The 25,116-nt window shown below is 37.4% G+C and overlaps 1 protein-coding gene across 1 annotated transcript; it reads left to right on the top strand.

The window, feature by feature from the left end:
• Positions 1-9,119: 9,119 nt before the first annotated feature.
• LOC117275399 (secreted RxLR effector protein 161-like) lies at positions 9,120-9,641 on the top strand. Its single transcript, XM_033654687.1, has one exon. The coding sequence runs from the start codon at positions 9,120-9,122 to the stop codon at positions 9,639-9,641; it is 522 nt and encodes a 173-aa protein (XP_033510578.1).
• The last annotated feature ends 15,475 nt before the right edge of the window (positions 9,642-25,116 follow it).

Here is a 25,116-nt window from a genome sequence, read left to right as displayed (position 1 = left end):
ATATATTCTCACGACTTTCACAAGATAAAGCTCACACAGGTAAGTGTACCACTACACAAATATCAACAACAAGAATTCCCCTAGGCCATCACAAATCATCACAAATCAATCCCTGACACATCCCACCTTGTCTCGCCACGTGTGTAATAATAAAGTAAGTCCCCGCCTTATCTCGCCACACGTGCATAACAATGTTCCCACCTTGTCCCTCCACATGCGCAACCCACATATATATATATATCCCGCCTTGTCACGCCGCATGTGCAAATATCAATAGTAACAATATCACGGCAAAAACCTCGTGCAAACCCATAACCATAACCGCACGGCAGAAACCTCGTGCATCACAATAACCATAACCGCACGGCAGAAACCTCGTGCATCACCACAATAAGTACAATAACAACAATGATAATAATACAAGGATACGACAAATACGTCAACTCAGAAATTCCAGAACTTAAGGAAATGGAGGAACTAATTCACAAGGAGTAGCCACAATAGAGAACGCTAGTCATAATAAGAACAGCTCAACAAGAAAGGAAATATTATGTAGTCCACAATGTACAGTTCGACAACAAGGGAGCTAACACAAGACAAATAATTCCAAATAAGGACAAGCCAACAAAAATATGGGTTATATAACTTCTTTTTAAGGTTGGGAATGTAAGAAAGAGATACAACAATTTCAATTAGGGATAACCAGCACCATTCTCACATAGAAGGCAAGTAAACAATGGTGAGCATTTATGACCAACAATATCAAGAAAACCTCTTATTCGATAAGAGTGATTAACTACGTGTATGCTTGTGCAAGTGTCCTAACATAGTCCATACCAGTAAATAAGCATAAGGAAAAAGAACGGACAACATGTAGAATATTTTTTCACGACTTTCACAAGATAAAGCTCACACAGGTAAAGTACCACTACACAAATATCAACAACAAGAATTCCCCCAGGCCATCACAAATCAATCCCTGACATAACTCACCTTGTCTCGCCACGTGTGCAATAATAAAGTAAGTGCCCACCTTGTCTCACCATACGTGCATAACAATGTTCCCACCTTGTCTTGCCACATACGCAACCCACATATATATATATCCCGCCTTGTCACGCTGCATGTGCAAATATCAATAGTAACAATAGCACGGTAGAAACCTCGTGTAACCCTATAACCACAATCGCACGGCAGAAATCTCGTGCATCACAATAACCACAACCGCACGGCAGAAACCCCGTGCATCACCACAATAATTACAACAACAACAATGATAATAATACAAGGATACGACAAATATGTAAACTCAAAAATTCCAGAACTCAAGGAAATGGAGGAACTAATTCACAAGGAGTAGCCACAATAGAGAACGCTAGTCATAATAAGAACAACTCAACAAGAAAGGAAATATTATGTAACAACGGTCCATAATGTACAGTTCTACAACAAGGGAGCTAACACAAGACGAATAATTCCAAATAAGGACAAGCCAACAAAATATGGGATATCTAACTTCTTTTAAGGTTGAAAAATTAAGAAAGAGATACAACAATTTTAATTAGGGATAAGGAGCAGAAAGATAATCATAGCCTCAATTAAGGATGAACAATTATAAAAGAGATAATTATAACTTCAAATAAAGATAAGCAGTTAGGGGAAAGATAACATGGCAATAGAAGAGATAACAATTTCAGTTAAGGCACATATGAATCAAATGAACAACAAAAGTGGATCATGAAGCAATTAATTCCAATTAGAGCAGGTAGAAGTGAAACTGGAAATTAAGAAACGTAATCGTAACGAGAACAACTGCATATTCAATGAATATAAGGAAATCAGAATCCCTAAAAGGCCAAGTTTCCACAAAACACAAATAAAACTCATAAGAGACTATTCCGGATCATAAAGCCTCAATCTTTATCAAAATCTAAAAATCGATCCAAAAGTCGACCCCCGAGCCCGTATCTCGGAATCGGGTAAAAGTTACAAAATACGAACACCCCTTCACTCACGAGTCTAACCATACTAAAATCATCAAATTTCGATATCATTTCGTCCCTCAAATCATGATTTTTTATTTTGAAATATTTCTTCAAAAACCAACATTTGCCTCAACTCAAAACACATGGAATATATTAAATACTAGGTGAAGAACACTTACCCAATCGAATTTCTTAAAAAACCCACCAAGAATCGCTCAAAACCGAGCTCTACAAATCAAAATATGGTGAAAATGGCATAACCCTCGATTTTAAAAACTTATATTCTGCCCATATGACTATGCATCGCGATCGCGGAGATTGGGTTGCGATCGCGGAGAAGAGAATTGAGGCTGCCAAGAAAGACCCTTCTTGATCGCGAGTGAAGGTACGTGAATGCGATGAACAATGGGCAAGAGCTTACGTGAACGCGAGGCAAATGATGCGAACACGATGAAAAAATAGCCAAAAGCCCCCAGCTCCTAATTTCTACTACGCGAACGCGAGGGAACATGTGCGAATGTAAAGTAGAAGAAAGCAGACCTTCGTGATCCCAAGAGGTACTATGCGAACGCGATGAAGCAAAAATGGGGCAGACCAATAGAACACTATGTGATCGCTACTGGAGCTACGCGATCGCGAAAGAGAGCACCAGACACCAGAAACCAGCAATCCAAAAATAGAAGAAATTGGTCTGAGGCCCATCCGAAACACACCCCAGACCCCCGGGACCCCATCTAAACACACAAACAAGTTCCATAAACTAACACGAACTCGCTCGAGGTATCAAATCACATCAAACAACGCTAAAAATACAAATCGCACCACGAATCAAACTTATGAACTTCTAAAACTTCCAACTTCTAAAACTCGTGCCGAAACCTATCAAACCAACCCAGAATGACGTCAAAATTTGCAGGCGAAGTCCCAAATAACCTAACGGAGCTATTCCAACTCTCGGAATCGCATTCCGACCCGATACCAAAAAGTCCAATTCCGGTCCAAATCTCCAAAAATTTGATTTTTCATCATTTCATGCCTAAATGAGCTACAAATCTCCAAAACACAATCCGGACACGCCCGTAAGTCCAAAATTACCCAACGGTGCTAACGAAACTCCATTCCGGAGTCGTCTTCACACAGTTTCGACTACATTCAAAATCCTAAGACTTAAGTTTTTTTTTATTTTAGGGATCAAGTATCCCAAATCACTCTGAATCGTCTGGTAACTGAATTAAACCACGAACGCAAGTCAATACACATAATACGAAGCTGCTTAGGGCCTTATACCACCGGACGGGACTTAAATTCTTAAAATAATCGGCCGGGTCATTATAACATGAATCTTCTAGGGGTCGAAGTAGAGGTACCTTTCCTCTTGGCCAACCCAAAACCATCAAGAAGAAGGCCACAGCAGACAGAGGGAGAGGTGCAGACCTCTCCAAGTCTAGTTCTTATGTCCCGTCTAGGGAAGCTTCTGAGGGAAACTTAGCCTCTATTCAGGAGGTGTAGGCAGCCATACAGTTTAGGCCACAGGGGCAATTTTTGCTCATGGATGAGGCCTCTTCATCTCACAGCACTTTTGAGGGGTCGGAAAGTGCTAGTCAGACCTCTGAGCTAGCAGCTACCCTAGAAACAAATGCACAAACTGTACAGGGTATCTTGGATGATGGTAGAGGGTGAGATGGTACATCCACGGGTGTGGAAAGATCGAAGAAAAAGGAGATATGGGAGGATAGGTTTGTTAGCTTGGCTACCTTCACTGACTTCCATTTGTGGTGGCCGGTAAGATCCTTGACACTTGAGCGGTAGTTTCTCTTGAAGGATTTGGATAAATACAACCCAGCAATTTTGAGGCAGTTTAGAGAAAGAAATGGCTTGATGTGGTTTACTGAGAGAGTCAAAGATGCCAAGGAGTACCTCATCCGATAATTATATGCCAATGTTTCTCTTATCAATAAGGGGACGAAGGTGACTAAAGTACGCAACCTCAAGGTGGGGTTTGATCAGCACACACTAAACGCGTACTTGGGGTTTGATGACTTGGAACCGAAGGAGTATCTAGAGAAATGTGCTATGAAAGAAGAAGTCGGACCATGTTTAGCGGAGATCCAAGCACCACTAGGGCCACCACCACCATAGATCACAGTTGGGCTTCCCATTCAGCGGAACACTTTGAGCTTTGAGGCAAAGGGATGTCAAATTTTTGTCTGTAGCAAACCTGATCCTTGCCATAATGAGACTCACTTGCCTCTTCCACGTGTTGTCCTTGTGGCTTCTATCATGGACGGCTACCCAATTAATGTGAGTGTCGTGATGTCGGCTAACATTTTATTGGTAGCACAGCAGACCAACATGGCCTATCCTTATCCCAACACTATCACAGAGTACCTCACTAATGCAAAGGTAGAGCCAAGTTCATATGCGCCAAGTTGAAGCCAAAGAAGCCATTTGACTGCTACTCATTGATGGATGTGACAACCCAAAGAAGAGAGCCCAGCCTTCTACCACCACAAGCCAGTCTGATGAGCCGACAGTGGTAGTTACTAAGACAGCTAACATTCCATCTACCTTTGTTAAACCCTCTTCTAGTGCTACTTCCATGCCTCCGCCACCACCCTCAGGTCCTACCATAGCCCCAGGGTAGCCCCTGCTACAGCTCCGAAGCCAGTGCCCATGCCTATAGCTCCATTATCTACTCTACGAGTCTCCCAGACATTGGCGAGTCTCAATAACTGGATGCAGATAGCTACTACAAAGCTGTCTAACATATTTAGTACTATTGCAGCACGGTCATCTACACATGCACCACGGGTCTCCTCTGATATTGATGAAAAGTTGAAGAAGATTCGGGATAACCAGAAGATGATCATGGACACTTTAGTACAGCAGGGGTCAGTTGATGAGGAGTTGGCCAAAGAAGTGAAGAAGATAAAGAAGTCCCAGGCAAGCAACAGATCATTTGACAAGCTCAGGAAAGAGGTGATCAGACTTGCGACGGCTGGGGATCTACCCTTTGATATGTTACTTGACCCAGACCAGTCTGTCTCAGATCAATCTGCACCATCTATACCGGTTGCACCAGCTGGCCAGTCTGATGAGCCATGCCTTCCTGTTGAGGTAGTGCGTGTGATGTTTTCCACTCCCGCCACTCCCATATATGATGATGATGAGATACAGTTGGCGGACCCAACGGGATATGATGTTGCCAGGGACACTGAGATGTCCAAGGATTCTTAGGGAGTTTTCTTCGCCCTCTCTCTGTTCACTCTTATTTTGTTAAGCATTGGGGACAACGCTTACTTTTATTTGAAGGGTGGAGTTTATTTGATTTGACATTGACACATTTTGGGTACATTTGGACTGTAAGAATTGGATGATTATGTTCTTTTTCTTATTTTTAGTTTATCTATCTTTAGTATTTATTGTTCATTAGCTTCTTTAATTTTCCACTTTAGTTCTTGTTTTTTTAGTAGCTTCTTTTTTTTATGTTTTTGTAAATAATGCGCCTTTGGTTTTCTTAATACCACAGTTCGTTCCAAAGGTAGTTTTTGTGTGAATCGAGTGACTCGTCCCGAGGATGGATGGCGTGATAACCTTCTTAAGGGAATGAGTCTGTTTCTTTGTGTTTAGGTAATAATAATAGTAATAGTAATGAATAAAATTCCTAATCAAGGCTTTCTCCAAAAAAGAGTCATTCATGCTTCATTTGGTACCAATACACTTAACTACGTGTTTATGGTTTGAAACAAGGTTTTGAAAGAAAATAGCTCTAGTTTGTGACTTTGAAACTCTTGAGTTGACTTTGGTAATCATTGGGTGATTTATTGGACCATAGTGATCTTTAACTTGATTGTGGTTGTTGTAGGCTCTCCACTTTATCCTCTTTTACGGTCTAGTTTTGTGACGGGTGAGGTGATCTTTCGTTGCTAGTCCAAGTACTCATGTGAATGGTCTAGAACTTGTACCGAATGTGTTTCAAGATGAAATCCTAAGTTTGCTTGGTTTGGGAAATGATTGTAGGCTTTTCTTCATCCGTTTGACTTTCTATTGCCAACCAATGTTGTTATCCCTAGTCACCCCCCCCCGAGCCTCTAGCCTTTCTCATTTGATAACTATGATATAAGCCTTTACCCGTTTTGTCGTGATCCTCTCTTGGCACCCGGACCTTCCTTAATACTCTTGTGAAATAAGTGGCCTAAGGCATAATGAAGAAGGGGGGGAAGTTGAGGAATTTGAAAAAGGTATCAAGGCACATTAAATAGAAAAGAAATAATCTCTACAAAAAGAGAAAGAACAAAAAGAAAATGCAAGAAAGAGAATAAAAGGAAGGGTTGATGGATTCAAAAAGAGGTAATGATCCCTAACATGAGCATCAAGAGAGAAAAAGAATGAAATGAACAAGAAAGAGTGATGTCAAGTCTCTCTAGCCCCCAAGAAAAAGAGAATGCCTCTAAGAATTGATAATTGTGAGCCAAGAAATGAAAATGTGGAGTGCTTAAGGAAAGGTATAACCACTTACCCATATGGTATCCTACCCCAATCCAAAAGCCTTCATTATAACCCGAAAGAAGTCCTACTTGATTTTGAACCGAGTAAGCTTACATTAGTAGTGATCTACATAAGGGACAAGCCTATGGTACTTGAAGCCGTACTTGTGACATTCTTTTGTGAGAAAAGAGTGAACCTTTCATTGATCTAAAGACTGAGTGCTAACTTTTTAAGTGAGCATGGCAAATGGAAGGTAGAGGAGGAAGAGTTTGGAGTCCACCATGATCTACATGATAGAACAAGAGTCCTCGACGGATAAAGTCAATTCTTGAAGCTCAAATGTCACATTAGAACTATAGGTGCATGATATGTGAATTGTCACCTTGTTGATAATGCCTGAGTATTGTGGGTAATTGTTGGTCCCAACTGAGTATGAATAGCTTACCATTGACTCGTTGAACTGACCTTTCACTCTGAGGAGGTGGGAACTAATCTATTTATTTGAGGACAGGCAAAGACTTAAGTTTGGGGGAGTTGATAAGTGTGGATTTTTGCCACTTATTAGTACCTTCTTGCCTTAGTTTTAGTCCGAAAGTATTGATTTATATTCCCAAAATTAATGAAAGTGTGTAAATTGCAGGAATGTTTGAGATTTAGACTCTAATGAAGAAATCTAACTCAAAAAGGAGTGTTCCGGCTCACAAGGCAAGAAGGGGCGCAGCAGACCAAAAGTGCGGTCCGCAGAATATTTCTGCGGACGCATAAGAAAGTGGGGACCGCAAAATTCTCTATGAGGCCGCAGTTCTAATGTATAAGCCCAGAAGTGATTGAAGAGAAGTGCGGACTGCACACAATATGTGCGGTTGCAGAACATGGTCGCACTGATAAGAATTCAAAAAGTTTTGAGAACGTGCAAAATGACCAAGATTGAAGCATTGCAAGAAGTGCGGACCACACAGGAATTGTGCGGCCACAGAAGCTGAAGTGTAGCCACAGATCAAATTGTGCGGCTGCAGAATATCTCAACCTGCAAACTTAAGCAATCTGCGGACCGCACAAGTAATTGTGTTGCCGCACAAGTAATTGTGCTATCGCATAACCTCCCGAAGGGTATTTTTGTCAGCGAATTTTGGGCCACTATAAATAGATGGGAATCCCTTTTTAGGTCAAGTTTTGAAGTTTTTTAGCTGTAGCCGTTGTAGTTTACCATCTTGGGTAATTTGTGATCATTTTGGGACAAAACATCATAGTTTATCATCTCAATTTTATATTATGGCTTTAATTAGTATTTCTTCTTGTTTTCTTCATTTTTTACTATGAGTAGCTAGATACTTAATAGGGTTGTGACCCAACCCTAGTGTGTAAACCTTATGGATATTTAATTTAATGTTCTTTTATAATTAGGTGTTTGTTATTTAGCTTTGTTCATGCTTTAAATTTCGAATTAATGGTTGCAAACATTGATTCATGCCTTTTTGACTTGGTCTTTATTTGAGAAAGAGGGACCTAGTCTAGGAAAGTTTGGCTAACAAGAAATTGGACTAGTTAAGGATTTGACTAGCCTAGTCAATGGGTTTAAACTAGAGATAGAAAAACTCGACTTAAGCTCATATGAACTATTTATCTTGATACCCATTTGGGCTTGAAAAAGCCAAATTGGGTAAAATCACTCTATGATCGAGAGGTATTGAGTGGATACCTTAGAGTTGAGAGATATAATACAGCCCAATAAATAAAATAAGCATTAACATAATTAACCCACTAGGCGAACACCTAGGTGAAGGTTACATCCCAAGAATTTTTACCTATTGAAAACAACCAAAAATAATTAGTCAATTTCTAGTTTCATCTCTCTAGTTAATCATTAATAGCGTAGTTCATTAAAGTAATTTGCAACACCAATTTATTTGGAAGTGTGATTAAGTTGTTTCTGCTACACGTATCAAGTGTACACTCTAACACCCAAGCTTAGCTCCCTGAGGAAATCGACCACAACTCATAGTTGGGTACTAATCATCCAATGACTTCTTCCACTCATTGTTGAGTGTGGATTAGGAGTGGATCAAATCTCCTAGAGAAAGTCTATATGGTATTTCCTGAAGGGTTTTCTAGAAGGGGGAGTCAAAAGGACGGCAAACTACACAAATCTCTATATGGTCTTAAATAGGTTCCTATGCAGTGGAATTTGAAATATACTAAAGCTCTGGTTTTAATGGGATTTGAGCAAAGTCACTATGACTATTCCCTATTTACCAAGAAGGATGCATGTGATGTGGTGATAGTTCTGGTATATGTGGATGACATATTGGTCACTGGAAATAATCCAAGTCTAATTAATGATACTAGGTGCAAACTGCAATAGAGGTTCAAGATGAAAGATCTAGGGGGTTTAAAGATCTTTCTTGGTATTGAATTTTCAAGATCAAGTAAAGGCATCTTTATGTGTCAAAGGAAATATTCCCTTAAGCTATTGCTGAGGCAAGCCTAAGAGGTTCTAAACCAGCTGACACTCCACTAGAACTAAATTAGAAACTCAAATCAGTTAAGTATGATGAATGTGTCAAACATAAGGAGTCAAGTGGGGATAAGCAGGTTGAAGATTCCAGTACCTATCAAAGATTGTTGGGGAGATTACTGTATCTAAATATGACCAAACCTGACATTGCCTTTGTAGTGCAGGTTTTAAGTCAATATATGCATTGTCCCAACATATCTCATATGGAAGCAACATTAAGGGTAGTGAGGTATATCAAAGAAGCTCCTGGTCTAGGATTGATTATGCCTATGGGAGACACTGAGCAACTCACTGCCTACTGTGACTCTGACTGGGGAGCATGTGTAGAAACAAGAAGATCAGTCACAGTCTACCTAGGTAAGTTTGGGAAGTCTTTGGTATCCTGGAAGTCCAAGAAGCAGAATATTGTCTCAAGAAGTTCAGCAGAAGCTGAGTTTAGAAGTATGACTGCTTGTGCAATAGAAATTACATGGTTGGTAGGCTTGTTTAATGAACTTGGAGTCAACATTCAGATGCCAATAAAGATGATATCAGATATCAAAGATACAATACAGATAACAGCTAATCCTATATTTCATGAAAAAATAAAGCACATCGACATAGACTGCCACTTTGTTAGGGAAGAAAATCAGTCAAAGACTATTACAAACTGAACATGTACATATAGAAGATCAGCTGGCAGACTTATTCACCAAGAGTTTAGGGAAGGCACAACATGATCGTTTGTTAAATCAGCTTGGAGTTAAGAATTTGTTTAGAGTATCATCTTGAGGGGGAGTGTTGGTTATAGTAGTTACAAGCCGATAATTAACCATAATTACTTCGTAGAGTGTATGGTTAGTTAGTTAAAGTTAGGTGGTTAGAAGTTATTTATTTACTGTATATATACAGTGTGCATTGAATGGAAAGTTAACGGATTTCATTTCCAAAACTTTCGATATGTTCTTCTCTTCTCTTCCCTCAAACTCTCTCTTCTTCTGAACTCAGCTCTCTTATTGTTAATAGCCATGGCAGCTAATAGAATAACATGTTGTTTGTGTCATTGTTTAAGTGATTTATGTTCATCTCACGCATTAAAATTACTATGGTATAATTTATGTTCATTTGTGTTTCTTTTGTCTTGTTCATTTCTAATTAGGAATGTTATGTTTTCATTTTTTCTGTTGTGGTATATATCTGGTGCTAAATTTTAGAAACAGTAAAATAGAACTTTTAAACGAACAAAACTTTTGAGCTCATCATTATAAAGAAAAGAGTAATATCAATATTCTCAAAACAAGAGTTTTGAGATGAAACTAAAATGAAGTCTAGAACATTGTCTCTTTTAACTTTCTGTAATAATTATTCAAGTGGTACCTTGTCGTCCTTTCAATATGATCAATTATACACAATGAATGCTCTTGTCACAAGAGATTTATCTTCCCTCTCGAAAGATGTTACCAATTGCCATCTTTAATTTTATTCCCAATGTAGTCTATGATGATAAGTTTAATCGTAATTTTCAGCATTAATTTTACTTCATCTCAGTTCTGGTGATTGATTAAGTGGACAAGTTCTTCGGATAAATGTGAGTTTCGAATTACATTGTAGAAGTAGTTACCCGCAGCTCACAGTTGTCGTTCTTCTTTTAGTACAACCACCTAAAAGTTAAAATTAGATAATCCAAACCATGTACTATCCTTCACTAAATTCGTGACGAATAGCTACACCACCTCCTTTCCTATACATACAGACTAACTTTGCGATCACCTTTCTAAGTAAATCTGTTAAACAAATACTACTAAAAAACTGCCAAAAAGCATCCAAGAATACCGGTCGAAATCGGTCGATATCCTAGAAAACCGACCGATTTCCGACCAACTTTAATTCGTCGAAAAAAGAGTGGTCGCTAACGTGTAGCGACCGAAGTCGGTCGCAAATTTCGACCGACGGTGGTCGGTAAATTCAACCAAACATTGACAAAAATAACTGACAAAATTTGTAGGAAAACTAAAATTACCAACCGAAATCGATTGGTATTTTGGAAAATAATTTTTAATTATTTTTTACATTAGCGACCGATATTACAATTGTTTTTTAAAAATTGTATCTTTCCGACCAAAATCCGTCGGTATTGTTATAATATATTAAATTTAAAAACACAAATTTTAACCAATTTCGGTTGGTGATTTTAAATTTTGAAAATTATTCATTGCAGATACCGACCGAAATCGGTCGATAAATTTAAATTTCTGGGAATTTAATTTTAATATTTTCAACCGACTTCGGCCGGTATGCGGTTAGTTTTCTGGGTAAAAATTTGGTAGAATGTTGTTGTTTTACAACTACACCACCTTCCAACAACCAATAACAACCTATAATGGCAGCATTACATAACTGTCATTCAACCAATAACAACAATAATAATTATAACAACAATAACAATTATAACAACAATAACAACAATATAAAAACTATATTAACAACATTTATAGAGTTTCAAAAATTCTAACAAACAAACTTTTCACAAGTTAAAACTTCACATATAATACAAACATCATTCATGGAGCGTTTTGTACTACATCATCTTCACTACTAGAAGTTTCATCCTCGGCAAGGTTCAAAGCTTCTTCTCAGATGCTCGGGCCTTCTTTCCTTGTTCACTCTTCTTCTCGAAATCCTCAATGGCCCACTGCCCTCGGTAGATCCTCCCATAAATGCGATAGAACCCATGAAGGCTTCTTGTTTTTCTTCCGAGCAGAACAGAAGAAATCGGCTCGTCTCTTACGGCATTTGAACTCAAAATTTATAAGAATAGCAATGTTATGTCGGTCCTCTCATGCACACTTAGTCTGTAAATGAAGTGTATAGCGTAATATAAAACTATTGCTAATTTAATGCTTAAATAGAGAAGAATTGCATTAAAACCTTAAATTGGTTAAAAATTTGCTCTACAAGCTCCGGTGGAAAATCACTCCAAGTCGCATAAGGTGCATCATACAACCGGGCAATGGCTTCAGTGATTATTTTTGTAGTCTCATGCCTAGGTATAAACCTGCAATATAGCAATTATATTAAATAAACAAGACTAGCTATTATAATTAAGGGAAAATAAAGAAGTAATAAATAAAACTTACCCATTGCCCTCACGCCTGATGATCATCCTAGGATAACGATCATACCCCACTACATCTGGATCATCATCCTCGTGTGTATCTGAAGCTTGCGTAGAAGGGGAGGCATCTGGATCAGCGTTACTATCCCAAAGGCGAAGTCCTGAAATGCTAAGAGACACATTTCGTGGAGAGGGAGACGGGGTCGCTGATGAAGATGGTTGCGATCTAAACCCCTACTGCGATCTGCGTGGTTATAATCTAGATGAATGTGATCCAACTGGTGGTGAAGAAAATGGAGCAGATGAGGGGCGTATCACCATATGGCCCTGTGACTGCTGACTCGGTGTAGCCATGTAACTATATGTAGGATTATGTGGAGGAAGCGGGGTATAGCCCTGTGGTGGAGAATGGTAAGAATACTGCTAGGAGGGTGAATGGTAGGTAGCCTGATGAGTATATGGATGTGGTAGAAAATATGTATGCCTAGAAGATTGTTGTTGACCATCTGCAGCAGAGGGATGCAAGTGTAGAGTGGAAGAAAGCGAGGGTGTAGCTTTATCCTCATGATCAATACGCATCTTATCCGTCCTAGACCTACCTCGACCCCTACCGGTCATCTGCATAAATTAAAGAAAATATTATAATTGAGAATATATATATATATATAAGCTGAGAGCGCTTGAAAAAACTAACATGCTAGTCGTCTTTGAAATATCCTTCCTCATCCGAAAATTCTTCCTCTTCACTTATTTCATTTTCATAAGCTGATTCCTCATTTTTCTATGGTTATTATTTCCTCCATATAAACTTCTTCTAATATGTGTTGAGGATGCTCCAAGTCATTTTCTAACTAATCGTCCACCATTTGGTTAATACTTGAGGTATCGTTTTGGTAAGCAACATCTAGCACATTCTCAACTTTCACCCTACCAACAGGCTTAGTTTTTATTACAACCAATCAATCAAACTTATCCCCCACAATGGATATGGAGCATAATACACTTGCCTAACATTTTATGCAATTATAAAAGGATCATAGCGATCATACTTCCTCTTTTTATTAACTTCAATTATGTTGTACTGCGAGTGTACATTTGTACCTCTTCTAGGTGTTGGGCCAAACCACTTGCATCGAAAAAGTGTGATCTTCTTATTTGGCCAACCTGAATATGATAATTCTAGAATCTCTTTGATCACAACATAATAATCATTTTTCCCATCCTGGTTGCCTTCACCACCTTTAATACACACTCCACTGTTATTGCTTATTTTTATACTTGAAGAATTTCTCGGTGTGAACTTTGTAACCATTCACAAAGTACTTAGACAGTTTTAACCGTAGGTGCAGGTCTTCAAGATATATCTTTCAAAAATTGTTTAACACCGTTATTTGGATTATTGACCTACATGTAGTGTTAAAAAATCACAAGTGAGCAAGTATATTTACAAGTGACTAAGCATGTATATTCACATGTGAGCAAGTATGTAAGTTGCACTTACACGCTCTTTAAACCATGCCTCAAATGTAGAATATTCAGCATCATGGACAAATTGACTCACGAAGTCCGTGAGAGGACATTGAAAATTTTGTTAGTTGAATCAACCTAATTAAATAATAGTCCATGTAAATTAATATTAAGTCAACACTTACTTAAGAAAGGGTTGAACTTCCGGATAATTTAGCAGTACATTAGTTGAAGCTGATTTGTACTCCATACTACTTAGGCCTCTTTTTAATCGATCTTTAGAACCTCAGTCTGGTTGATTGAATATGGACATTGGTGGATATAATGGATTATTCTTAATCATGACATTATGCCGATTGGGCCTATTTTTAGAACATGGCACATGACTCTCGAAGTAGTAAGAAAACAATGGCAGTTTCCTTTGTAAGATAGGCTTCGCATATAGATCTTTCAATCCTATTCCTCTGCTTAACAAATCGTTTACACTTGCCGATAGTCCTGCACATTGTCATATTAGACGATAACGTTAAAGAAAATTATAAGAATGAATCAAGGTTTGATCATTACCTCTTGAATGGATACATCCACCTGTATTGAACTGACTCTCCAATTCGCGCCTCGTGTACAAGGTGAATTGAAAGGTGTTCCATCACATCAAACAAACCACAAGAAAAATCCTTTCCAGTTAATTAATAATTACAAGAATGTCTCGATTCATTTGAAATTGATTTTCTTCCCTTATTGTGGGAGAACATAAGTCTTTGGAGAATAAACTTATCTCTGTGATGGGTTTTCAGATATTTTCAGGCAAAGCAAAAAATGCAATAGGGATTAAAGTTTCCATGAAGATATGAAGTCATGACTTTTCATATGAGTCAGCTTTCCTTCAACTATATCGGCATATTTTCCGAGGTTTGAAACATAGGCCTCAAGCATCTTCAGGTTCATAACCCACTCACAAATCTGTCGTCTTTGTCCAAAGTGAATGTGTAGCTGGCCTTGGGCTTGAACACCTTACCATTGTTCGGTGACTGCAAATGTAATTCAGGTCGCCTGCAATATTCTTGTAAGTCCAGTCTAGCTTTCAGGTTATCTTTTATCTAATTCTTATCATCCATCACTTTGTTGAACAAATTGTCAAAATAGTTCTTCTCAATATGCATAACATAAAGATTGTGTCGGAGAATATTATTCTTCCAATATGGCAACTCCCAAAATATGATTTGTTTTGTCCAGTTATGGGTAACACTATATCCAGGAAATCTAGAAGGTGGAGCCTTGGTAACTTTAGTGAAGTTCTGAACCCTCTACCAAATTTCCTCACAGGACAAAATTGGAGGTGGAAAATCATGTTCAACTGTATTTTTTTTAATGCATTCTTCATCTTTCTGAACTCATGATCAACTGGCAAGAACTAACATTTACAATCGAACCATGACTGCTTTCGGCATGTCTTATAGTGAACTCTTTACCATTTTCCATGCAGTAAGGACAAGCTAACTTTTCAACAGTCATCCACCCAGAAAATATTCCATACGTAGAAAAATCATTAATAGTCCACGTTGAATTCGCACGCAAATTAAAATTTTGCTTAGTTGATATGTCATATGTCTCAACTCCATCATACCACAATTGTTTTAGCTCATCAATCAGTGGTTGCAAATATACATCAATCAAACTCTTTGGATTACAGGACCGAAGATAACAAAATGTTAAAAAATATATGGACTAGTCCTACACATTTCAGGCGGAAAAGATTATATGGGGTAATAAAGACTTGCCAGCATGAATATGGTGTTGCAGAAATAGAAAAAGGCAAGAAACCATCGGCACACAAACACAACCTAACATTCCTCGGTTCACCAGAAAAATGTGGATACGTCCTATCAAAATGCTTCCAAGCTTCCCCGTCTGAAGGATTACACATAACACCGGATGACCTTCTATTTTCATACTGCCATCTCATATGAGGAGAAGAACTAATCGACGTACACTACCTATTTAATCTATAAATGAGAGGTAAATAATGCATCGACTTCATATCAATCTTCTTCTCGCTGGAAACCCGCTTGAAACGAGATTTTTCACAAAATTTACAACTTTCTAAATCAGCATCACCCTTATAATACAACATGCAACCATATTCATAGCAATCGATTCTCATAGATAAGAGTCCTAACTTAGAAACCAATCTTTTAGCCTTATAGAAATCATCATGTATGTTAAAAGTTAGGTCAACTAGTTCACTCATAAGTCCAATGAAAGAATCCATCCACGCTTGAGAAATATTGGTATCTGATTTGATACTTAATAATCTAACCGAAACAGACAACTCAGAGTGCATACTCCATTCACATAGTGGATGACTAGTGGCCTCTAATTGTTCATCAAAATATTTTGCCTCTTCGTTAGGAGCTTGTTCAACACTTTCAAGGGGTTCAAACTCGAAGTGTATCCCAAAAGCATCTGCAACCATTTTATGGTATCTAGGATGTTGAATGTTATTCTCCACAGACCTACTAATTTCACCAACAACTATGTTATGATATACACCATCACTACCATCAACCTCTCCATGACTAGTCTGCATAAAATAATTATCCATAAACCCCTTTCTATAAAGATGAGTCTTAACATCCTCCGATCCAAAAAAGTTCAAACACTTGCACTTCACACAAGGACATCTAATCATCCCTCCAAACTGAAATGGTTCGAGTGACATTGTATCCCTCATAAGTTCCTTAACCCCTTCTATAAATTCCTCCCTCAAAACCCGACGATTAGGATAATTTCTCCTACACATCCAACTACGATATTTCATATACACAAAGAATAAATAAATTGCATATTATATTAATTGAGTATAAAAATTAATTTATAGTTTAAGTTACATAATAAACTTTAGTAACAATATAGTAAATTTAAATAATTTGAGTGCATATTAATTTGAAAGTTCACATACATCCCTAAATAAGTTTTTTTTAAAAACTCAATTAGACCATTAAAGAGAAATAAAATTAAATAAATTAAAATTAGTTAACCCTAGAATTAATCATAATTAGACTAACACATTCAATTATAATTAGTTAACCCACTATATGACCCAACTCAATTAGTATTAATCATAATTAATAAATCCCAAATCTAAGGCACTACATCTGTAACGACCCGACCGGTCGTTTTGAGGATTTGTGTAACATTCGGTGGTTTAGGTCTCGAGCAGCGACTTGCGTGTGTGGCCTGGTTGGTTTTCGGTTGATTCGGGATTGATTTGGAAGGATGATTCTTGTTTTAGAAGCTCAAGCGGTAAGAGTTGACCGGAGTTTGACTTTTGTGTAGACTATTCCGGAATGATATTTTGATGATTCTGATAGCTTTGTATGGTAATTTTGGACTTGGGTGCGTGTCCAGATTTGAATTTGGAGGTCCGTCGATTAATTTGATGCATTTTGACGAAAGTTGGAAAGTTAAAGGTTGAGAGGTATGACCGGAAGTTGACTTTGTTGATATTGGGTTCGGATTGCGATTCTGGGAGTTATAATAGCTCTGTTGTGTCATTTGGGACTTGCATGTAAAATATGACATCATTCCACGTTGATTTGATATGATTCGACGCGAGTTGTAGAAGTTGAAAATTCATAGTTCATTAAGCTTGAATTGAGGTGCGATTCGTGGTTTTGATGTTATGTTTTGAGAATTGAGGACTCGAGTAGGTTCGTGTTATATTTCATTATTTTGGGACTTGTTGGTATGATTTGACAGGGTCCTGAGGGGCTTAGGTGTATTTTGGAATATTTATTGAGAAACTAGTTAAGTTAAGAAATTGGGAGTTTGACCATGGTCAATATCGGGTCAAGACGACCTCTTTTCAGTATTTTGAGTGGGAGAGCAGGTCCGTAGCATATTTTATGATTGAAATTCATATATGGTTTGTGTCTGAGAGGTTCCGGATGTGTTTCGGGGTGGTTTCAGATCATTTCGGTGAAGTTTGGGATTGCTGGTGTTGGCACTTCACAATTGCGAACTTTTTGTTGCAATTGCGAAATACTGCAATTGCGAAATTTTTGTCGCAATTGCGAACATCTCCAATTGTGAACTTTTGGTCGTAAACGTGACATCTGCAACTCGGTTAAGAGTTGGAATATCGGGAATTTAGCTCATGCTTTTATATTTTGAACCCTAGACTCGGTAATAGACGATTTGGAGAGGGGATTTTTATCTACAATAATTGGGTAAGTGCTTTTGATCATTTTTCAACTATTTTACATGATTATAAATGAGATTTAACATCAAAATTATGAGAATCAAAGGAGAATTTTGAGAAACATTATCTAAGTTTCGAAAAATGAAAATTTGGGATTTGAGAGTCGAATTGGACTTGGATTTTGAAACAAAATACATATATAGACTCATGGGGTTATGGGTAATAGGAATCTACCCTTGGACCCGAGTTTTGATCGGGTGGGCCCAGAGTTAACTCTTGTTGACTTTTGAGAAATTATGTAAAGATCATAGCTTTATTTGTTGGAATTGATATCTCTTGCATTATTTGATGTTATTAAGTCGATTTTGGTTAGATTTGAGCTGAGCATAGGTGAATTGTAAAGGAAAATCTATTTTAGAGTATTGATTGAGGGCTTTTGAGATAAGTATCTTGCTTAACTTTGTGGGGGGGAACTACCCCTTAGGATTTGAGTCGTTTGTGATAATTGTGTTATGTGAAAACTGTGTACGCGAGGTGACGAGTACGTACTCGGACTTATATCTGGAAAACTGACCGGTTTAGACTCTTAGGCTTCTTTCATGTACTTATTTGTAATTATTAGCACATGTTATATCATTTATTCGTCGTGTCTACTATCACATGATTTATTTGAAGTTGTCGTTACATGTCACATTCCTTACTTGTCGAGTTTGCTCTTATATGCTTTATTTGAAGTTATTATCACTTTTATCATTATGTGATTTCATTTATTGTGAAGTTACTTTTAGTTGAAATTGTTGTTACATCATATCCTTTTGTTGTCGGGTTATTCGCATACATTTAGACGTAGTACTAGTTCGTGCCATCTCTTTCATTGTTAGCCTATTCATACACTAGAATCTGAAGTTTGCCATTTCATAGAAATACTTTCACTATTGAGTTTATCCTTAAACAATTAATTGGAATTGAGGTTATCGGAAGTCATTAATCTATTTTAATTGAAGTTGTATTTAAAGGGGGTGTTGTTCCTTGTCGAGTTTATTTTTTGTTCATTTTGTTGTTAATGAGATTCTATATACGTTGTATTGATCCGTGGGCAATTTGTTTTGGAAATATTGATATTGTTGGATCTCTGGAAAGGTTGTGGCCTATGGGCACTTGTGGATCTGTACGGAGACGTCTATACTTATCTTCGAGAGGCTACATAACTATTAAGAAAATTCCACTTCTTTCATTCATGTCGTGCATATTTGTTGATATCGAAGTTTAAGCCTTTGTATATTTATTCTCTCATATATGGTGAGAACACGCGCTACCGGATCAACTGAGCAGACACCCGCGCCCCCAACTAAAGCAGCGAGAGGTTGGGGCTGAGGTAGAGCCTGAAGAGGAGCATATGATAGCTCCACGGACAAGGATAAAGCTTTATAAGCACCAAGAAAGCCATTCACAAGGTCTCAAGCTAAGAAGAAGCAAGATAAGGTTGTTGGGCTTCAATGGGAGATTAAGAAGGTGCTAATGGTGGAAGAAGAGCTTAAGATTATGGAGATGATTTAGCTAAGTACTATACTCATTTCATGGTCCAAGTCCAAGTCCAACAGGAGGTCGATTGGGGTCCAAGCACCAGGCAAGGAGAGCCAAAATTAGGTGCCTAAATCAACCCACAAAGGAGCTAACTTGGCGCCCAAGTCAGCGCGGGGGGGGGGGGACAAGACATAGTAGAAGGATTCAAAGTTCCTTATTTTGTTTCCTAGTTTGTTCGGACATATTTGATGCTCTCCTACGTAGTTAAGATTTTGTTTTTCTTTTCCTAAGATTATTGAAATTACTTTCCAATATTTACTTGGTTTTTATTTCCTAGAGTTTTACCTTTTCCTATAGTAGTTGGACTTGTTGTCCAAAGTAGTTTAGGACTTTATTTCCTTATTTTTTAGGTAGAATTTCGTGACCCCTCTTTATATAAAGGGGTATCTTCTTTGCTTTTCGAGTTAGACTATTATCAATAAAAATTGTGAGATTTTTCTTGCACTCTTGTGTGTGGACACTCTTGGATTTATTCTTCAACCTTCAAGACTCGACTTAAGGTGGTAAGATTAAACTTTTTCGAAATCTTATATCACTTCTAGGTATTCAAGAAAGGTGATAAGTTTAGGATTATTGTTGTTCTTGTTATTCTAAAGGGTCGGGTTTCACAATCTATCTCTTATTTTTAATTTTCTATCAAAGGTGATTAGTTCTTCGTTAGCTAATTGTTGTTGTTAGGATTCAACTTCAAGAATAGACTTCTTGAATTCAATCTATCTCTAATTTCTATCTTTTTTTCATTTCTCTATTTTCTTTTAGCTTTCGCATGTTTCTTGATTTTCTTATTTTTTTTCTTTAGTAATTCTTGAATCCCCTATCATGTTGTTATCAAGTGGTATCAGAGCATAGGTTAATCAAGATTTCAATCTTGAAAATTTTGGGAGGTTCTTGAGAGAAAAAAGAAAAGAAAAAGAAAATCAGCCCAAAAAAAGTGTTATTACTCATTATTATTTTTAGAATTCAAGTATTATTTGGTTTCTAAGTCAAGACTTCTTTCCTTATTCTTGTGTGTTTTGGGTTCTAAAATTCTTTCCATTTTTTAATTTCCTACTAACCAATTCATATTCTTCCTATGTTTGGTCATTCACTTTTCTTTCTTTTTCTAACTCCATATTCTTATCACTAAGGGTTTTGGCTAGTAAGGTTGATTAATTTATCTAAATATTAACGACCAAGAGTTGCATTGAGTGGAAAAAGGCAAGAGAGGTGATAACGTTAGAGGGAAAAGCCAAATTGAGAGATAGATATATATTGCTTTGTTCAGGATGTCGCGTACAGGTAGTGATGATGAACAAATGGTTCTTCAAGAAGCCGAAATCAAAACCTTGCAAGCTATGCACCAACAATTTGAAATGTGGAATTTACAATTCCAAGAGATGAGGGAAAACATTGCTGAGCAAAATATTACAATAGCTGAACTTAGGAAGGGAAATAATGCTAGACCCCAAGCTACGAGAAATGTACCCCCTGTTCCCATTGTAAATCAAGAAAACCTTATAGATGATTTTAATGATGATATTGATTTTGATAGGGTAGGAAGAGATAGGAGGGGACAAAGAGGAAGACTGGAAGATGATAATATAAGTAGTATAAAGATGAAGATGCCATCTTTCAAGGGAACAAGGGATCCAGACTTGTACCTTGATTGGGAGAGAAAGATTGAAGCCATCTTTGACTGCCACAACTATTCTGAGGGTAAGAAGGATAAACTTGTTGCTGTTGAGTTTTCTGATTATGCAACAGTCTGGTGGAAAAAGCTTTCTAGGGACAGATTGCAAGAAGGTCAAGCACTCATTGCTACTTGGGCTGAGATAAAGAAGGTAATGAGGAAGATATTTGTGCCATCACACTTTCAAAGAGATCTACAATAACGTTTTCAAACTTTGAAGCAAGGGTCCATGTTTGTGGATGAATACTTTAAGTCTATGGATATGGCTATGATCCAAGCTAACTGTATGGAGGAAGAAGAGGTTACAATGGCTAGGTTTTTGAATGGTTTAAATAAGGAAATAGCTGATGTAGCAGAATTATAACAATATGTAACTTTAGATGAGTTAGTTGAATTAGTTGTAAAGGTAGAAAGATAAAAACAAAAGGAGACAGCAATCTAGCATAGAGAAGCCGGCCAACTACCATTCCAAAGAACCAATGGCCGAAATCTGAGGAGACACCTACTCCTAAATTCCATGAAGACAAGGGCAGGAGCAAATTGGAATCCAAGGAGGGGGGTAAAACTTTTATGCCTAAAACTTCTACTTCTACTTCTTCTATTCAATGTCTCAAGTGTCAAGGGAGAGGGCATAAGACATATGAATGCCCAAGTAGAAGAAACATTATAATCAAAGAGGATGGGGGATATGAGAGTGAAAACAGTGAACCAGGCTTATACACGTTAATTTGGGCCACTCTAATGAATAACAAAGGGAAAACATATTTCATACTCGGTAAGGGATTAAAGACAAAATTTCTTCTATGATAATTGATAATGGGAGTTGTACTAATGTTGTGAGTGCATATTTGGTGGAAAAGTTAGGGTTGGAATGGACAAAGCACCCTAGACCTTATAGGTTGCAATGGTTCAATGATAGTGGATAGGTCAAGGTGAATAAGCAATGCATGGTCTCCTTCAAGATTGGAAGGTACGCTGACGAAGTTCTATGTGATATAGTACCCATGCTTGCTTGTCATATCCTGTTGGGGCGCCTGTGGCACTATGATAGTTGTGCTTTTCACGATAGGAGGAAAAATAGATAATCCCTTGAGAATAATGGCAAGAAGTAAATTCTTGCACCTTTAACTCTTTCCCAAGTGTATGAAGATCAAAAAAAGATGAAAGAATCAATGGGAAAACATGGGGAGGGATCAAAACGAGAGACTGAGGGGAAAGGAAAAGAGGAAAAATATGAAGTGAGGTGTGAGGAGAGAAAGGGCATCAATGAGAGAAAGTAAAAGGTGGGGAAGAGTGAAAAAAACGTTGGTGAGAGGAAAGAGGCTAAGATTGAAAAAAAAGTAAGTCTTGCAAAAGCTAAAGAGTATTTAATTGCAAAAAAGAGGGTCCTGCCTATTATCTTGCTCACTTATAAAGAAGTTCTGCTTAATAATGATTCACTAACATCCTCTTTGCCTAGTGTTATTTCTAACCTTTTGCGAGATTTTGAAGATGTTTTTCCTGAGGATCTTCCTAAAGGTTTACCACCTTTAAGAGAAATAGAGTATCAAATTGATTTTGTGCCGGAATCACAAATTCCTAATAGGCCTGCTTATAAGATCAATCCCGAAGAAACAAAAGAATTGCAAAGACAAGTAGAGGAGCTGCTTGATAAGGGATTTGTAAGAGAAAGCATGATTCCTTGTTCTGTGTCGGTGCTATTGGTCCCAAAGAAGGTTGGCACTTGGAGGATGTGCGTGGACTTCCGTGCCATCAATAAAATAATAGTAAAGTATCGTCATCCTATTCCTTGTTTAGATGATATGCTTGACCAATTGCATGGTTTTCAAATATTCTCTAAAATTGATTTAAAGAGTAGATATCACCAAATTAGAATGAATCCTAGAGATGAATGGAAAACTGCCTTTAAAACTAAATATGAATTGTATAAATGGTTAGTTATTCCATTTGGGTTAACTAATGCATCTAGTACGTTCATGAGGTTAATGAACCATATCTTTAAGGATTTTCATGAAAAATTTATAGTCGTTTGTTTTGATGATATTCTGATCTTTTCTAAATCTTTAGAAGAGCATGTCGAACATTTGAAACAACTTTGCAATGTGCTTAGGGAGCAACAATTGTATGCAAATCTATCCAAGTGCACTTTTGTGTAGATAAGGTAGTTTTCTTGGTTTTTGTAGTGAGTTCTAGAGGTGTTGAGGTAGATGAAGATAAAATCAAAGTGATTAAAGATTGGCCTACACCTAAGAGCATTACTGAAGTTAGAAGTTTTCATGGACTTGCTAGCCTTTATAGGAGATTTGTTAGAGATTTTAGTTCAGTTGCTACACCTTTAACTGGAATCATTAAGAATGATAAGGTCTTTAATTGGGAAAAAGAACAAGAGCATGCATTTAATATTTTGAAAGATAAATTGTGTTCTTCTCCTTTGTTACAATTACCTGATTTTAATAAGTCCTTTGAAATTGAATGTGATGCATCTGGTAGAGGTATTGGGGCTGTTTTAATGCAAGATTCTAAACCAATCACTTATTTAGTGAGAAGTTTAATGGGGATGCATTGAATTATTCTACTTATAATAAAGAATTGTATGCCTTGGTAAGGGCTCTTGCTACATGGCAGCATTATTTGTGGCCAAAGGAGTTTATGATAAAAATGACCATGAGTCTTTAAGATACTTGAAAAGCTAAGGTAAATTGAGTAGAAGACCTGCCAAATGTGTTGAATTCATTGAGACATTTCCTTATGTGATTAGCTACACGTAAGGTAAAGACAATATAGTTGTTGATGCGCTTTCAAGAAGGTACGCTCTTGTTTCTACTCTTACTTCTAAATTGATGGGATTTGATCATATTAAGGATTTATATGTTGATGATTCTGATTTTGATGTAGCATTTTTGGCATGTTTAAATGGGCCTTTTGAGAAGTATAATTTGAAAGATGGGTTTCTTTTTAAAGAGAATAAGCTTTGTGTCCCTAATAGTTCTTTGCGAGAAGTTTTTGTGAGGGAAGCACATTGTGGGGAGCTTATGGGACACTTTGGTGTGCCTAAAATACTTGACATCCTTGCTGAAAATTTCTTTTGGCCTAATATGAGAAAAGATGTAGAAAGATTTTGTGCTCAATGCATAAGCTAAATCTAAAGTGTTGCCACATGGTTTATACACGCCATTACCTGTGTCTATTTCATCTTGGATTGATATTTCTATGAACGTTGTATTAGGACTGCCTAGAACAAGGTATGGTAAGGATAGAGTCTTTGTTGTGGTAGATAGGCTCTCAAAAATGGCTCATTTTATTCCTTGTTTAAAGACTAATGATGCTTCTCATGTTGCTGATTTAATTGTTAGAGAAGTTGTAAAATTGCATGGTATACCTCGAACTATTTTTAGTGATAGGGATGCTAAGTTTCTAAGCCACTTTTGACGTGTGCTTTGGGGAAAATCGGGAACAAAATTGTTGTTTTCTACTTCTTGTCATCCACAAACTGACGGGCAAACCGAGGTAGTAAATAGAACCTTAGGAAATATGTTAAGGGCTGTTCTAAAAGGAAAATTAACTTCTTGGGAAGATCACTTGCCTATGGTAGAATTTTCTTACAATCGAACTATTCATTCATCTACTGGTTATTCTTCTTTTGAAGTTGTTTATGGCTTTAACCTACTTACACCCCTTGACTTATTGCCTTTGCCTACTAATGAGATGGTTAGTCTTGATGGAAAAAAGAAAGTTGATTTGATGAAGACTATTCATGAGCATACGAGACTTGCAATTGAGAGGAGGAATGAGCAAACAACTTTACGAAGAAATAAAGGTCGAAAACCAGTTATCTTCGAGCCTAGTGATTTGGTTTGGGTTCATATGAGGAAAGAGAGATTTCCTTCAAAAAGGAAGACAAAATTTCACCCTAGAGGATATGGACCATTTAAAGTACTTGAAAGGATTTGAGATAATGCTTACAAATTGGACCTTCCTGGTGAGTTTCAAGTAAGTGCTACTTTCAATGTTGCTGACTTATCCTTGTTTGATATAGGTATCAAATTCGAGGACGAATTATTTTCAAGAGGAGGGGAATAATAGTTCCACGGACAAGGATAAAGCTTTAGA

This window comes from Nicotiana tomentosiformis, chromosome 1, assembly GCF_000390325.3.
Source record: "Nicotiana tomentosiformis chromosome 1, ASM39032v3, whole genome shotgun sequence".
NCBI lineage: Eukaryota > Viridiplantae > Streptophyta > Magnoliopsida > Solanales > Solanaceae > Nicotiana > Nicotiana tomentosiformis.
Note: the sequence above shows the minus strand (reverse complement) of the source record. Positions and strands in the feature narration are given on the sequence as shown.